Raw genomic sequence first — 18021 nt, forward strand, 5'->3', positions numbered from 1 at the left:
CACAAGCTTCTAGGCTCTCCTGCGAGAGTCCGGTGTGGCTTCACAAGACGTGGTTTTAATTCTCCACACAATCAGTCCAATCAAGTTTAACACAGGAAATTTTACACAACCACCCCAGTTTCCCCTCACATGAAGACAGAGATTTCAACTTCTTAATGGTGCTGTACATCAACCTCCTACTGCAAAGGAACTAGTTCTGTTTGCAGCGGATGTACACAGAGGGTCAATCCCACACCTTTGTAGAATTATCAGGCAAAATTCTCAATGTCTCCAGAAACCAGCCCACACAGTTTCTTCTCTGTTCCTCCTCACTCAAGATGGCTTTCCTCTCAGTTTTCTAACTCAAGGTTGGCCTGGTCTTGCTTCTCGAGCTCACAGGACTTACTGACTAATTTACTGGTCTCGGTCTTGTAACTCACAAGATTTACTGGTCTGGTCTTGCTACGTCTAGCTCACAGCACTTACGACTTGGTCTTGTTACTCACGATTTTTAACTTAAACTTTAACTTAAACTTAACTTAAACTCACAGGATTTTATTTATGACGTCAACCTGATCTCGTCTTAAGTTATTCTCTTATCCCTTGAGTTATTCTTTCGATGAGGAGGTGAGGAGGAGAATCCCTGTCACAATGAGAATAATGAAGACAATTGACCACAAAACAGAAAAATATTGTGATTATTAATTAAAATATTGATTATTAATTTGTGATAAATTTCTAGTAATGTTTGACTCCAGTTTGAGTCTGAAAATTAATGTAAATTTAGAATAACACTTCTCACCATTGTCTTTTCACACTGGTTCAGAAGGAGTCCTGGCGTAGTCGACCACGGGTGGGAGAAAGACGTCCTGTCCTCTGAAATACTCTAATTGAGGTTCTTAGGATGAATCTGTGGATTCAGGTGGCCAACCCGTCTATCCCCAACCTGGGCGGACTGACGCAGGATCCCGAGACGAGCCCCCAAAAACTGTGGTGGAAAATACTCTGGTCTTGAGAAGTTGTAATACATTTATGAGTCAACTGTCTTCTTACAATGAACATTTTATTATAAACTAATACAAGCACACGCTGGAGCTTGGAGAGAGAACTCTCTCTCCAGATGCTGAAGTAACACCCGATTATAAACCATGCTTAACTCCTCCTAGTTGCTGAGCACACCATATGAAACAATCATTATCTCTTATTTAAGACTAAACTGAACTCACTAAGCATCAATCACTCACTATATTACTTTATTACCTTTAACCTCTAACCTTTAGACAACTGGTCAACCAAGCAGTTGACAAAAACAGATGCCCTGCAGGAAACTCTTCCTGTCTCAGACTTTGTCTGCACATTCCAGACAAGGATCATATGACTTAAAGAAAGCTTTGTGCATAGATACAAAACACAGCAGGATCACAGCAAATCAATGCATATATGTCTAATACTTAATTCAAACCAAACTCATAACAATTTTCCCCAACAGTTGCTTTCAGACTCAGCAGAGTCGGTCCTTCTTGTCTTTTGGTGTGACGTAGCAGGGACTCACAATGTGTTACCTTTCATTCATTCATTCATTCATTCATTCATTATCCTAACTGCTTAGTCATATGAAGGATCGCGGGGAATCTGGAGCCGATCCCAGCAGTCTTTTGTGGAAGCGTTACCTTTTAGTTTAATAATAAATTTTTTTTTTAAAAAGCCAGAATAAATGCAGAACATGTAGGAAGGCAGATCTACATTTACATTATCAGCAACAGTAGCGTTTCTATTGCAGTTTTGTTGAATAAAAGTGATTTCATGTCAAATTTTGACAACCTACATTTACGATTTGCATGTGTTTGCATTGAGCGGTGTTCAGAGAAAAAGCCACAGTTCTCATAAAGTCTGGTCCAGCTGGCGTTTGCGGCTTGTGCGCAGTAGCCACGTAGCAGTTTTCTGCTCGCCACGGCTTTTTAAAGCCCTTATTCTTCATTTCCTTTTCTAAATCACTGTAAAACTCTGCTGTTTGCTGCGTCATCTTTACCTGAAATGGTCACATGACTCCTTACGTCACATACAAACGCATTTAAATGGGGGGAAAAAAAAGTGTTTCCGTTGCATTTTAATCATGACTTCTTTATGGAAATGTCGGAAAATCCACCTCGTTAGAGCGTGAAGCTTTTTAGCAACATGTGAGTGTTTTTTTTATTAGATGTAGGTGTTTCCATGACGATATTTAGGTTTTACACGATTCCAGGGGACGTAGAAACGCAGCTACTGTCAAACTCCAACATAGATCAGATTTTCAGGTGAATCTGATTTATTGCATCATTTCGTCCCCGCAGCGGCAGCGACGGTTACATCCGTCTGCCTGGCTAGCTGTTTGCTAAGAGAAGCCCGTCCAGAATCATTTCACATCTCTTAAATCTTCTTTCTTCCTCATTCTGATGTTCACTTTGACTCGTCTACATGACTTAATGTGTTGGGCTGGTATGTGATTGGCTGATTAGATGTGTCCTTATAAAGTTAATAGTGAGTGGGTTTCACTGACGTCATCTTTAGGACCCAACGGCAAAAACTACTCGCACATTTCTGCTGGAGGAAAAACGTACTATTTATTACGAATTGCAGAATCATCTAAAATCTTCCTAACATTTACTAAATTAGTATTTGGCCAACATCTATGTTTATCTCATTTCCAATCCATCCCTCCACATCGGAGAATCCCTTCAGACAAACCGCCGCCTACCGATGCTCCGCATCAGGACGGTAACCGAGGCCAAACTTCATCACCTGGTGGACAAAAATCTTTCTTCATCACACGAAATGTACGTTGTGTCCCAGACAGCAGCTGAATCCAGTTTCAGACCAGTTCAGAGTCGTCATTCACTACTTCACCAGCTTTATGGCTGCTTAGAACTGTGGGAAAAGTTTTCTCTGGTTAAATGTTTATTTACAGGTGCGTTTACTGTGCAAAAAAAGGACCATAAAAAGAAGCGGAGAGGGCGTTTATTTGTTTATTTATTTATTCATTTATTATTTTTTAATTGTTTGACCATAATCATTCCCGTCGAGTTATTTGAAAATAAAGGAAATTTGTCAGCACCCGCTATGAACAGAGAGAGGCATGTTGGAAATGTTTACTTTCTCTCTGTATCATACATTATACAGACAGATTTACAGGAAAATAACACGAGAAAGATGTCTAGATGTTGTATTCTGGCCAAAACAGGGTATGATATGAAAATATCCAGATAATCTGATAATATACTGATTATCTGGTATAGGACGTAATCAAAAGGGGTCTTGTGGGATTATTCTATCAAGGTTGGTGTTGGAGGTGTGGACCCAAATGCAGGACAGAACGGAGAACCAAGATGTCTTTTAATCCAAAGACTAGACACGTTAACACAAGAAACAATGAACCAGCAAACAGAACTGAAACCAAGGACTGTAAATACAGACAGAAACAGACCTGGACAAAGGAGGAAGGACTTCACTAACTGAGTCCAGATAATAATGAACGGGAGAATGGGAAACAAGACACAAGGGAACAAAACAAGGAAAACTACTAAATAAAACAGGAAACTAGAAACAAAGACACAACATGAAACGTACCATCACACATTGTCGGCATGTCTTTATTCTCACCATGCCAGTTCGATCTCAGGATGGCCCTAAAGATGGCGCCGTTCAAACCAAGCAGCAACCTCCGGCGGTTAAAAGTGAAGCCAATGCGGAAGTGTATAAAACTGCAGTTCCCCCTTCATCCACTAGGGGCTGCAAAACAGAGCAAATCTCCATAGACTCCCATGTTAAAAAGACCAACTTCACAGCAGAAATAAACATGTTTACAGCAGAAATAAACATGTTTACAGCCTGGTTCAAAAATCCATTTTAGGTTTAATAGGCCAGGTTTACCTTCATGACAACTGTGGGGGGAGTGAATTCTTTCTAACTCGCCCATTTAAAAGTAATTTAATCTCGAAGTTCGGCATGTTTAGGGGCGTGTCCTTTTGATTGACAGGTACCGATATCTGGCTTCAAGTCAGAAGAACGTAGAACAACCGCGGTTTTTAGCCGGTTAACAACGGGACTTAGCTTTAGCCCACTTACCTCCGTTAGCTGGTTAGCTCCTGTTATCTCCGGGTTAGCTCTTAGCTACAGAAAGCTCGGAGTTCGCTCGATGTCAATCATCCACCATGACGCTCACAGCCCGCCTCTCAGCTCCACCTCTTTGCCCATATTTGTATTTTCCGAGCGAGACGACGCGCATGACGCTGCCAAGATGGTGATGGTAGGAACCGCCCACCGAGCTTCAATTCAGCTCTTCAGAAACCTACAGGTGACATCACAGAGGCTCCGCCCATCTTTTTATATACAGTCTATGGATGAAACACAGTGATGTCACATGACACCCATGAATAAGGCTGAGGGTGCTTTCACATCAGCATAGTCCGCTAGACTCGGTCCAGTTGGGGACTCGGTCCAGCTGTAGGGGGGTGTATCCATGCGGACTGAGACCGTGTTCACGCTGCACTTTGGTGAAACCAGTCAAACCATTAGAATAATATATCCCCATTCCCACCAGAGGTGGCGCTGCACTAGTATTTAGCAGAAGAGAGGACCAGACCAGCGTGAAGAAGAAAACTCCACCTGCCAGTTAAACATGGAGACCAAACTATGGCTGTTTTGGGTTTTTATTGTGTCTTATGCAAGTATACTGCAGAAATCCACTGCAACAATGGACACAGTATGAACACCAGACGAGGCAGAGGACCCTTAACGCCATCGCTATGGATTTACCCACAATGCAATGCTACGGCACATGCAGGAAGTGAAGTCCACTTCCTGTATTTGGTCGGTGAGAAACGAGCCGAGACCTGCGTTTGTAGGCGCACCGAGTCGCTTCTTTGGTCCGAATCAGAAATCATTTGGCGCGTTCACATTTCCCCAAACGAAGCGACTTTCCGAGCAAACGGACTCGGGTTTGAATCAAAAAGGCTGATGTGAACGTGTCTTTAAAACTGGAGTTGCTGTTTGGATTTCTGTCTCCTGAAAAACGTCAGCTTGGTGATGTCACAATCTGGAAAAGAGAAAAAAACACGCAACACGAAGCGCTGTAACGCTTCAGAGACGGTTTACTGTTTTCACCTTCTTCTTCTTCCAGGTACGTGTCTGCGCTGACCACGCCGGCACGGCTGTCGCCCGTAGAGTTTCACTACCCCCCGCTGCCCCCCCAGGTGCCCACCTTCCAGATCACCTCACCCAACACAAGCCACATCCTCTCCCTCCCCCCTGCTGCTGCCGCCTACCACAGAGACGACGACCAGCCACTGCTACGATGCCCCGACGTACGTTGTGCACACACGCTGTACAGATTAATGCTCGTTCAGTGACAGATGTGATTTTCTCTATTCTTCACCGATCATAAATCTCACAAGAAAAACCGACGATGATCAATTCAGCTCCGAGTTTTATAGTCAACTTGTTGTTCTGGTGTATTTCTACAGAATGTCTGCATCTTTTAACATAGTTCAATAGGCTGTTTTCTACTTTATTCATAAGTCAGTGTGGTATTAAAGTCACCCAAGACATTCTCCACTCACTGGAGAATAAACTAATACAGTATCAAATTTCATATAAACACGTACATGTAGCTATCAGCTTTACCTCAGAGATAAACAGACAAGAAAATTATACTATTCCATTTTATAGAATATTTATATCATAAACATATTTTAGAACTATTCCTATAAAACAGATAAACTAAAATAAAAAGTCAAATAATATTAGAAAGAGTAAAATATTGTATGTGAAAAATTGTGGCATTGATTTTTAATAATTCATGCATCAGAGGGTAAAAGGGGAGTAATTTGTGTATTTTGGGGGATTTCAGCAGATTAAAGCAAGATGCGGAAGGAAAAAACCTCCTTTTGGCCATCACCTGGTTAATTTTCAGGGGGTTTTTTTGTATTTCCTTCTCAACATGTCGTATTGTAGACCAGTGGAAACTTTCCAGTTATGCTCCTGTTTGTATTTCTAAAATTCTTACTTGAGGATTTTTCTAAATTCATTATTTATGGAACATTTTATCCCCAAAACATTGAAAAAATGTCGTTTTTGCTTATTTGCTTGATTATAAAGAGATAAAAAGCCACTGGAAATCCCCACGTTAAAACATTTATATATTAACAAAAAGGAACTTTAAACCTGGATTAATCCAAGATATTGTTTAGATATTAACTTAGAAATCTATTTTTAAAAACTCATTTGCATATTTTAAAAAAATTGCAATACAAAAAATAATTCTCCTAATGTAAGACACAAATCAGAAAGTTTCACTGTGGAAGCCGTTGGTTATAAATGTAAATATTTACATGGAGTGTCTCATCTTAAAGGGAAATTTCAGGATTTTTTAAGTGGGGTTGTAGATCTCGACGTTCAGCGGACGGAACTCAGATTTCTCCCAGTTTGGAGAGTCGGGGGGACATTCCAGATGGAGGGGCTAAAGCTAAAAGTCTGAGCCACAAGAAGAACAAATCCAACCCCAACAGTTTCAGAGTGGTTCAGGGGAAGCTGGATTTTTACTCCGCGTAATGCAATGAACTGGATGGATTTTACCATGTTAGAAGGTTCCTGCGTGTTCCTGTATGGGTGTTTTGTAGCTGAGAAAATGGTGACATAGTAACCGGCTATGATGCTGTTCTGTTACATCACCCTTCAACAAGTCGGCATCAAAAGACTCAAGTTCTGTGTAATCCTCCACGGAGAAAATACTTTACCGAGCATCTGACCGAGTTTTCCTGTGAGCCACAACCTGTTGGTAAGACTAGACTTTTGGCGAATGCTACATTTATACCCAATCCTGACACCCTTACCGGTCAGCATCTAGTCTGCAGAATCTTTGTTGTTTTTTGTCTTGTTTCAGCGCGTCAGTGACATTAAAGTTTTAATTTGTTTACATTTTCCATACATACAAAAAACCCCTTTTTGTCTGCTAAATAAAACATTTCAATAAATCTACAGATATTCAAACTTATGGTTTTCTCATGCTTCAGAAAAATTCCCGACTTTTTCGGAAGGTAGAAAACCACCAGAAGAAGAATCTGTAGTCCATGGTGCTTTCTGAGTCAGATTTATACTTTTTGTTTTGTTTTTTTTTTTTTATGTTTGCTGAAAGTAAAATCCAACCGGTGTCGGACGTTGAAGAGATTTCCTGTTTCGTGTTTCAGGATGGGAGTTTGTACAGGCAGCCGCGACGTCCGCGGCGACCTTACCTAACGGAGAGTACCGGCAGTCTACCGTCCAGTCCTTACCGTCTCCCTGACGACGAGGCCTATGAGACGACGCAGGAGTACGCCTCTTCGCGAGAGCCCATCCGGAGTCGGCGCCGCCCCCGACGCAACCGCCTCAACGGACACGTCTCCCAGCGTTCGGCGGGCCTGCGGGACTACAGCTCGCAGAGCTTCAGCCAGTCGGAGGAGGAGGAGGAGGACGAGGAGGAGGATGCTCACGGGGAGAGCACACCTTTCCTGAGTATGCAAAACATGAACATGGACCCGCCCTTAACGGTGTCGGGTTTCCGTTCGTCATCCGGCGCGGACGCACGGACTCACCGCGGGCTGAGTCGGCCCGGCGCGCGCAGCAACGGGCAGAGTCGCGGCTCGCAGTCGCAGCGCTCCAAGGCGGACAACATGCCCCTTTAAGACTGGACCCCCCACGCCCACACAGACCCCCCCTCCCACGCCACGCTCCCTCTCCTCCACCTCATACACTCCCCTTCCTCCTACACAACCAGTGGACTAGGGACATGCACCTAGGAGAAATATTTTTTATTTTGTATAACAGACAGATATTCTAAACAAATGAAATATTTATTTTCATTTCAGCAAAAATTGTCTACTAGCTAACAGCAAAGACTTTTTTTATAATGGGGGGATATTTATATGTAAAGGTTTTTGATTTACAGCATTATGAGAGATGAAAAAATGAGAATTACGTGCCAATTTTTTCACAAGTTAGATAAATAGAATAATATTGTGGTGCCTTTTGCTGTATGCTGAAGTCGGAGGTCCCATTGAGTTTTTGTAGCCTTTCTTATAAAGACTCCTCATTTTTATAGAGACCAACCCTCTTACTTCCCGTTGCTTTGGTTTTCTTCTCTGATTTGGGATCTTCCTCTTTTCGAACTGTGATCTGATTATGTCATCATGCAATATCGATTCCTCCTGTGTAAAAGGTGTCTGTTTACATGAGTACGATCCACACGACCTTCGTTTTCACGGGGAAGTTTAGTCGCCGATGCAGGCGGATGTGTCGGGCGGATTTCCCAGACGAACACACATCAGTCACTAACATCCGCTTTTGCTGCCCGTCAGTCGTCATTTCTGTGAAGTGTGTGGGAGATTCCTGTGTAGGTGTTCAGGGTGCTGCCATAACGTTGGTGGTTACAATGTGTGTGTGTGTTTGTTTTTATTTGTTTATTTTGACTGACGCCTTCTGCTCGCCACTCGTCACGCTGCCAGAAGCTCCTCTGCACTGTAAGACCCGCCCTCCGTGAACCGTCGTTGGTCAGGGAGCTGCAGATCCAAACCCAACCAATCCCGTCGTAATCCAGCCTGACTCTGGCCTCCCGTGGACCGCCTCGCCGCCCGTTTCCTATGCCAGCAGCTTAGAGCCGCACTGTGTCTCAGGATTTCCCCTCATCACGCCACAGCCAAAGGACTCAAAGCAGAGAGCATCTCATCATCTCTAAGGCTCAGTCCACAGGGCCAGATCCACATCCACTCACTCGCTTCTGTCGCAGAAACTCGCCGCCGTGACCAGGAGAGCAGAAACCAACAGAGGGTTTTTTCCTTTCATGTCATTGTTACTTCAGGTTGTCTGAGCGTTTGTGACGGCGCCAGTATCTGTGTTGGATTTAATGGTGAAGAAGAAGAAAAGTTGCTGAGCAGAGGCCACATCTGTTCGTTTCATCCCCACAAAAACCTTTACAGGAAATCTTCCTTGTTTTCTTCACAAAGATCCAGTTGCTCCTCATCTGCAGGAACAAAGACCCAGATAGCAGACAGGTCTGGGCCTGATCCAGGCCTCTTTTTGCATTTATGGCTCAGTTACAAATGTGTGGTCCACATGTGGCCCAGATGTCAGTTGCCTGGACGTGATGGATTGCAGATACCGCATCCAGGCCAGAGAAACTGTGGACTTGGACCACTTTTGGGCCACATTTGAGACAAATTTGGGCCATATTTGGGCCACCCTTTGGTCAAATTTGGCCCACTTTTAGGCCGCGTTTGGCCCATATTTGGACCACTATCGGCCCACGTTTGAGACAAATTTGGGCCATATTTGGGCCACCCTTTGGTCCAAATATGGGCCCACTTTTAGGCCGCGTTTGGCCCATATTTGGGCCACGTTTGGGACACATTTGGGCCATGTTTGGCCCATATTTGGACCACATTTGGGCCACATTTGGGTCATATTTGGGCCACCCTTTGGTCACATTTGGCCCACTTTTGGATCACGTTTGGCCCACATGTAGGCCATGTTTGGGACACATTTGGGTCATATTTTGGTCATCTTTTGGTCACGTTTGGGACACATTTGGTCCATATTTGGACCACATTTGGGCCACGTTTGGCCCATATTTGGACCATGTTTTGATCATGTTAGGATCACGTTTGGACCACATGTGGACCACATTTGGATCATGTTTGGATCACCTTTGGGCCACATATAGGCCACATTTGGGCCATATTTGGACCACATCCAAATTTGGATCATGTTTGGATCACCTTCGGACCACCTTTTTGTCACATTTGGGCTACATTTGGCCCATATTGAGACCATGTTTGGCCCACACGTGGACCCCAGTTGGACCACATTTGGACCATGTTTGGCCCACATTTGGATCATGTTTGGATCATGTTTGGGCCACATTTGGATCACGTTTGGATCATGTTTGGGCCACATTTGGGCCAAGCGGGTGTTGCTATCTGGGACATCGTCTCCCGTTTCACCGCAGTAGTGACCCCACAGCTCTGACGGAGAAACGTGTTCCTGACTTCTGCTTTGTGTTTAGCTCACAGCCAAAAGGTCATGATCTCTGTTTGCTTCCTGTAACTTTGACTGAACTTTTGCTTTGTCATACAAACTGAATGATTTGTCTGTGTGCCCCCCCCCCCCCCCCCCCCCCCACCCCAACCCCCTCCTCCCGCCATCACCCCCTCACCTTCATGTCTTCCTCACCTTCTTAAGAGAAGCAACCAGCAGATGAATTTAACCCCCCGTTCCCACCTGACGTACACCGAACAGCACATTAACATTAGACCGATTGTGTCAGAACTCCACTTGACCCTCAGAGACCCCCCCATACACACACCCCCCCACCGTGTCACTTCCACCTCGAGTCCCATTTATTTCAAGCCAGTCGAGTTGTTTCTTTATTTCCCACACAAGCGATGCATGGATCACAGATGTAGAAAGTATGACAACAAACCCCTCCGATTCGGGGGGGTGTGGGGGGGTATGCATACATGAAATATAGAAAAAAGTATTATTTGGGTTCCTGACCCAAAGTTCTGCCTTGTTTTGTCTCACTATGAACATAATCAATCTGGGATTTGCAAAGTGGAAAACCTGCAGGTGAAGATAGTGTGCTTCTAGAGCTACTCCGATTATGGCCCCGCCCTCTTTCACCCCCCCCCTACGCGTCCCACCGCTCACTTATATATGTCACTTAGACATGCATACACTGACACACACACATATGCACACAGATTTTAATAAAACACCCCCCCCTCCCCGAAAAAAAAAAGAAACATACAACCCTTCCATGTTTGTCGAGCAGTTTGTCTTTTTTACCTTCCTCCTCCTCCTTTCCCCCTTTTTCTCCACTTCCTACCTCCCCCTTCCTCTCCTCCCCTTCCTTTCCCATCACCCCCCCCTTCCCTCCCCCTTGCATGTCCTAGTGGTACTGGTAGTTGGGTGCATGGAAAAAGCAGCAAGAAAATTGTTTTTCCACTCGGTGAAAAAAAAAAAAGAATAAATAAATAAAAGATGTGTCTTCATTTTAAACATTCAGCAATAAATCCCCTTTTTCTTCATGTCCATCTTTCTTGGAAAATGCTAGAAGATTTTTTGCAAGTTTTATCGAAAACATACGACTTGTAAAAGAAGAAAAATCCAAACCCACCCCTTCATATGGAAAATAAAACTTTATTCCTACCATTTGGGAACAGTCCTGTCATCTTTATAAATAAAACGTCTGATGTTTCACCCCTCCCCCGTTTAAAGCAACAACTTGGAACCAAATCGAACTTCAGTGACAGAAAAATTAAATATATTATTAAAAACGGTGCTCGCCGTTTGGTTTTTCATGCGTGGCAGCTGCCGCCATGTTTACTACGGTGTCTCTGAATGGACAAACAGGTCTGCGTGTGAAGGGAGAATCCTCTAACTTTTAAAACTGCAGCATCAGCTTTGTTTGAGTCAGTGGTTTTCTAACCTTTTTTTAAAACATTGTTTGTCGGTAAAATCCTTTCTCAGCCACGTACGACCTGAAACTAAACCAGACAGGTCAGTTTCCATGTTGGTTCAGGGTCCACATGCAGAACAATCTGCTCTCCAGTCGGTCTCACCAGTAAAATAACAACATAGCCTAAAATTAGAGAAAACTCCGCATTTCTCTTTGTTTTAGTATAAAAATACGCAACATTTATTGATGTTTCCTTTTAGAAAATATAATTTACATTTCTTTTTTCCTTTTTTTTTTTTTTTTTTTTTTTTTTTTACTGATATGAACTTTCTTCAATGTATTTTATTCAGTATTTTATTACATGTACATACAATTTTACATATTTACTATTCAACACATCTTACAGAACCACATGGTTTTATACATTTATGGTTAAAAGTTTAACAGTACGGGTAAAAATCCCAAATACATTGAATAAATGTAATTATCTGACAATCCCCCTAAAATTACCTCGTGACGCCATGAGGGTCATGACCCTCAGTTTTGGAACCATTGCTCTAAACCACTTTAGTTTTTACAGATGTTATCTCTAAACGGGTGGAGCTTTATCAACAAAATGATCATTGGTTTGGATTAAAAACATAGACTGTATGTGAATGGTGGACGGAGCCTCCATGACGTCACCCGTAGGTTTCTGAAGAGCCGATCGGAAGCTCATTGGGTGGTTCCTAATGTCGCCATCTTGGCAGCTTGTCATCTTTTGTAGAAAATACAAAAATGGGCAAAGAGGTGGAGCTAAGGGTGTGGGGGGCTGTGAGCGTAGGGGTGGATCATTTACATCCATCAAACTCCAAGCAGTTTGTAGCTAAGAACTAACCAAGCTAACCCATAGGTAGGCCGGCTAAAGCTAAAGCACACGGTTAGCCGGCTAAAAAACGAGGTTTTGTTGCCCTCCGTCTCTTTGGCTACCTGTCGATCTCTTCCTCGCAAAATGCCAAAGCGGCACGTGTACAGCACTTTGTTTTGGGCGATGTATTTTTCACCTTCCCAAAACCCAAACGCAGTCGACGGTTTCCATCGTTGCAGCATCATGCGTTGCAGCATCAATACTAAAATGGTGGAGCGGAAACAGTAGGGCTTACACAACTTTCCCTTAGTTACTGTTGCTAATCTATGATTAGTCAGTGGTGCTTTTAGAGCGGGACTTAGTGGCGGTTAAAGACTCACTACAGAGCCATTTTCCCGCCATGCGCTGCCTACCGACGGCTAATCCAGCCTCCAGCTAGCACCCGACCCGACCTGTTAGCTCTTTCCAGCCAGCAGAAGACGATCTTATGACTCTTGTTTTAATCTCTTTTAATCTTCTTGTTTTTTGGTTGAATCAAGGACGTTGTGTGTTCAGAACAGCCACACCGTGAAGCGAAATGTCGCGTCCCGGATGTAAAAGTTCTATAGTTCTATGTTTCCCAGCCTCGGGACCATAGACTATATATGAAAGATGGACGAAGCCTTCGGCGGTTAAAGGTGAAGCCTATGCGGAGGTGTATAAAACTACAGTTCCCCCTTCATCCACTAGGGGCTGCAGAACAGAGGGAATTCCCGTAGACTCCCATGTTAAAAAGACCAACTTCACAGCAGAAATAAACATGTTTACAGCAGAAATAAACATGTTTACAGCCTGGTACAAAAATACATTTCAGGTTTAATAGGTCAGGTTTACCTTCATATTTAGGGGCGTGTCCTTTTGATTGACAGGTACCCGATCTCTCGCTACAAGTCAGAAGAACGTAGAACAACCGCAGTTTTTAGCCGCTTAACAACGTGACTTAGCTTTAGCCCGCTCACCTCCATTAGCTGGTTAGCTCCTGTTATCTCCGGGTTAGCTCGGTCAGCTCTTAGCTACAGAAAGCTCGGAGTTCGCTCGATGTCAATCATCCGCCATGACGCTCACAGCCCCCCTCTCAGCTCCACCTCTTTGCCCATATTTGTATTTTCCGGGCGAGACAACACGCATGCCCCTGCCAAGATGGCGATGGTAGGAACCGCCCACCGAGGTTCAATTCAGCTCTTCAGAAACCTACGGGTGACGTCACAGAGGCTCCGCCCATCTTTCATATACAGTCTATGCACGGGACGCTGCTGGGCAACAGCGGCTCTAGATATGTCATCTGTGTCATCGAAGATGTCCGGGACGCAGAGTTTTAAGGTCAGAAAGTTACGTGATGCATCTTTAGGTCCTGGTGATTAGAAGTCCACCCTCTCTGACAGAAACATGTTCAGTTATCTTTGCTAATCCTTATCACTGCACTGCAGAATGGTGAAAGGATTAGAAATAACTGAGGTTACTGTGTTCCCAGAAGTTTTTCTGTGGATTGTTTTTGGTCTGAATTTGCAGATTTTATATTAAGAAATAAAAATCTTTGTGTTCTCTTGATTTTACAAAATATGTTTCCAGAAAATTTAAGAAATTCTCAAAAATACAACAAAGATTTTTATTTGTGACTTTTTTCTTTTGTTTTAATGTAAACCAGGGATCCTCAATCCTGGTCCTGGAGGGCTGGTGTCCTGCAGGTTTTCCAAGCGTCCCTGCTGGAACACACCTGACCGACTCTGCTCTGGACATGTTTGCTTCATACACACAGTGTTGCAGTGTTTGGAAAAACCTGCAGGACACCCCCCCCCCCCCCCCCCCCCCCCCCCAGGATTGAGGATCCCTGATGTAAACCATAATTTGTTTGGGGATAACTTTAATCATAGGTTGATTTTATTACAATTGAGTTGATCAGAAGGATATTTGTCCTGTTGATCTCTAATAAAAGGTCAGTTTTTGAAGGGAAATAGAATAAAAATCCTCCCAACAGCAGCGTGGTGGTCAGAAATGCCCTGAACAGACACAAATCATCTAGACGGGATAAATGTTCCTGTATGTGAACAGTCACTATAAACTGTCACTTTGCATCAGATACTTTATTTCTTTATTTCAGACCCAGAAGGATCCATATCACAAAAAGAAAGATTAATGTCAAGATTCTTTAATCATGTTCATCCTGCCGTAGCTCTGTAATGACTATCTGCTCCACCTTATGTTTCACAGGTGAGTCATTCCTGCATGCTCACCTTGTTGGTCTCACCTGATGAGTCAAGCACCGCCGTGACGAGGCTCATTGATGATGTCACAGCGTAGGAAGGTTTGCACGAGCCCGCTCGGCAGGTCCTGCAGCTCCTGCAGCTCCTGCAGTAAAATGAAGCTGCTATACCAGTTCTGGGCGAATACCCGCAAGCCGTTATGTTTCACCTGGCAGCGTCCTCTCCCAACTAAAACTCATACAAACCTACAGAATTCACGTTATTTTATCATTCTGAAACTTCTGATTCAGTTTATAAAGAAGGACATCAGGGTTTCTGACGGGAAAAGCAGAGAGGACTGAAGCTGCCTGAAGGCACATTTGCATTCCTCTTCCAGCACTTGTTGCTTTTGCAGCAGTGAAATAATCAGCTGGAAACGAGACGATGAATGAAAACTTTTCTCTTCGTCATTCTGCTGGCTTTTAGAGCCTCTGCAGAGGCATCATGCATTTGTAGTTTTTAGTTGTTTGCTGCTGATTCCACCTTTGGAGGCATACAGCATGTTGTGGTTGCGCTCAGCTTGTCAGTGGGTGTTTTCCTCACAAGCACACTCCCCTCTTGTTGAGCCAGATTTCATTCGCCACTCCTCACCACCACCTACCTCCTGAAAGACACAGACATTGATTTCATATCTGCTGGAACAGATCTATCATGGGGATGTCGTCGTACTGACATGAACATCCACAAAACAACTAAACTGAGGAACATCTGGTGAATAAGGGAGTTTTCATTTAAATCAGGTAAGCAGATTATTGTCTCTCGTTTCATTTAGCATTTTAAAGGTAGAAAATATAACAGTGTCTAATCTTTTTTCCAAGTTTAAGTGCTGATAAAAGTCAGATGATAAGCCGTTTTCAAGACGTGAACAGCTCTGATTATGTAGTTTGATGATCGGTATGATCAGCATTCCACTGAAACTACACCGCTGACTTGTTTGTCAACTTTTACCTGCGGTCGGTCCTTTCAAATAATGTTGAGGAAACCAGTTGCAGAACTAAATGTTTTCATGTTTTGTGCACCTGAAATAACCAGTAAAAGCATAATCCAACAAAAACAAAGAAATCTGGTTTTTAACAGAAATTAAAACAATAATTAACAGAAATATTTTTCCTTTTTGTTACATTGATGTCAAATTTATTGTAGGGGGCAGAAGATTAGTATGAAACATAAGACTGTATATATTTATATGTACGACCTATGGTATTAAACTGTAGCAATTTTTTAACCATAAACTGATGAAAAAGTCTAAGAAACTATGTTTAATATGATACATACAGTCCTAAAGGGTTAAGATGGGAACCCAAAGGAGAACTTTAACAAGTTAGGATCGATGCCGAGGTCTACTCGTGTCTTTACACTGAAACAAATCTTATCTTCAGGTTAAAAATATCTCTGAACCTCCTAGTAATAGTTTGTCCAACTTAATTTTAGTTTATTCTACATAGTGTTTGCCATTTTTCCTTCCGTCGCTTATTTCTGCATCATCTTCATCCTACCTGCACTGTGAGATCTCGTATCTTGTCTCTTGTGAACCACATGTTAAACACGTTTGGCACAAGTGGTTTACACATAAATCACATGTGAGTCACATGTAAACTACATGCATCTGAATGTGATCCACATGCGATTTCCATTTTTCTTCACACGTGTTTGGTGCATGTAGAAGCTGGAGCCTATCCCAGCTTCCAATGACCCTGAACTGGACTAAGCGGTTAAAAACATGGATGGATGGGTTAATATGTGAATTACATATAGTCGACACATGGCATTAACATGCAAATCACATGTGAATCATGTTTATATTATCTTTGAAGCACATGTGAAGCAGAGGTGTTTGGCTCATTTGATTTATGTTAAAATACACATTCACATGTAAACTAAAGGCGTGTGCATGTGATTCACATGCAATTTCCATTTTCTTCATGTGTAATTCACATGTATTTGTGGTTTATATGTGAATCACATATAAACCACATTTGATCCTCGTGATTCATATTTTCCTCACATCTTGAACAGATTTGCTTCACTTGATTCACATTTTATTTACATGTGAATCACAAAACTATTCCTACGTCACATGCTTGTGCATGTAGTTCACATTTGCATGTACATGTGACTCACATGTGAATCACAAAACTACATTTGATCCACATTTGATTATTTTCTTCACATGTGAATCACATGTGGATAGCATGTAAACGACATGAGTCAAACATGGTTGATTGACATGGGATTCACATTTTCTTTACATGTATATCAGATAAAAATGTTAGATTTAAATATGTACATGCATGTCCATGCCAATCACATGTGTAACCACAGACAGTATATGAAAGATGGACGGAGCCTCCAGCAGTTTAAAGCAAAGCCTATGCAGGTTCATAAATCTGCAGTTCCCCCTTGATCCACTAGGGGCTGCAAAACAGAGTGAATCCCCATAGACTCCCATGTTAAAAAGACCAACTTCACAGCATAAATAAACATGTTTTACAGCATGGTACAAAATTTTCGGTTTAATAGGTCAGGTTTACCTTCATAACTGTGGAGGAAGTGAATTTTTTTCTAACTCACCCGTTTAAAAGTAAATTAATCTTGAAATTCTGTATATATAGGGGCTTGTCCTTTTGGTTGACAGGTACCCAATCTCCCGTTTTTAGTAAGAACGAAGAACAACCACGATTTTTAGCCGATTAACAACGTGACTTAGCTTTAGCCCGCTTACCTCCGTGAGCTGGTTAGCTCTGGGTTAGCTTGGTTAGCTCTTAGCTACAGAAAGCTCGGAGTTCGCTTGATGTCAATCATCCACCATGACACTCACAGCCCCCCTCTCAGCTCCACCTCTCTGCCAAGATGGTGATGGTAGGAACCGCCCACCGAACTTCAATTCAGCTCTTCAGAAACCTATGGGTGACGTCACGGAGGCTCCGCCCATCCTTTATATACATTCTATGTGTGCAACACATTATTTTTCTTTAAGGGTGGGGCTTGGCAGACTGTAACCTGACGATTGGTTGAAAGAATTGTCACTTCCTGTTTAATTCGGCAATTAGAACAAAACGGGCTTCATCTTTAACATAAAGCAGATTTTTTTTTTTGTTTAAAAGCACATGCTAAGAGAAAACACAACTGCTGGACGTTTTCATCGTAAGTCAAGAAAGGCGTCACATCTCTATGATGTCACGCTATAGGTAACAAATCTATTGCTTTCAGGTATACATCCCGCCCAGCAGGTCATGGAAGCGCAACAGATCAGGGTTTACTGAAACAAACTGCGCCAAACCGCTCCGTCCTTAGTGGAAACGGGGCTCGCCAATCAAGAACGAAGCTTTGCTAACAAACTAAACTGAACCAAAACATTAGTAAACATGAGACTTCATCTGTCTTCTATATAACTAGAATGTTTATTTTTCCCATTTCTATGACTAACACGTTGTTTATGCCTTTTCAGCTGA

The 18021-nt window shown here is 42.8% G+C and overlaps 1 protein-coding gene across 1 annotated transcript in view; it reads left to right on the forward strand.

Moving 5' to 3' along the window:
* The window catches only part of nrg2b (neuregulin 2b), a gene marked incomplete at both ends in the record, with an annotated part of 93928 nt that extends 86255 nt beyond the window's left edge, over positions 1-7673 (forward strand). The window contains 2 exons of the mRNA XM_079250243.1: positions 5135-5318; positions 7200-7673. Coding sequence (XP_079106369.1) covers positions 5135-5318; positions 7200-7673 — 658 coding nt within the window. The remainder of the gene's footprint in view (positions 1-5134; positions 5319-7199) is intronic.
* Between the last annotated feature and the right edge of the window lie 10348 nt (positions 7674-18021).

The sequence above is a fragment of the Telmatherina bonti genome, assembly GCF_933228915.1.
Source record: "Telmatherina bonti genome assembly, chromosome: 12".
Lineage (NCBI taxonomy): Eukaryota > Metazoa > Chordata > Actinopteri > Atheriniformes > Telmatherinidae > Telmatherina > Telmatherina bonti.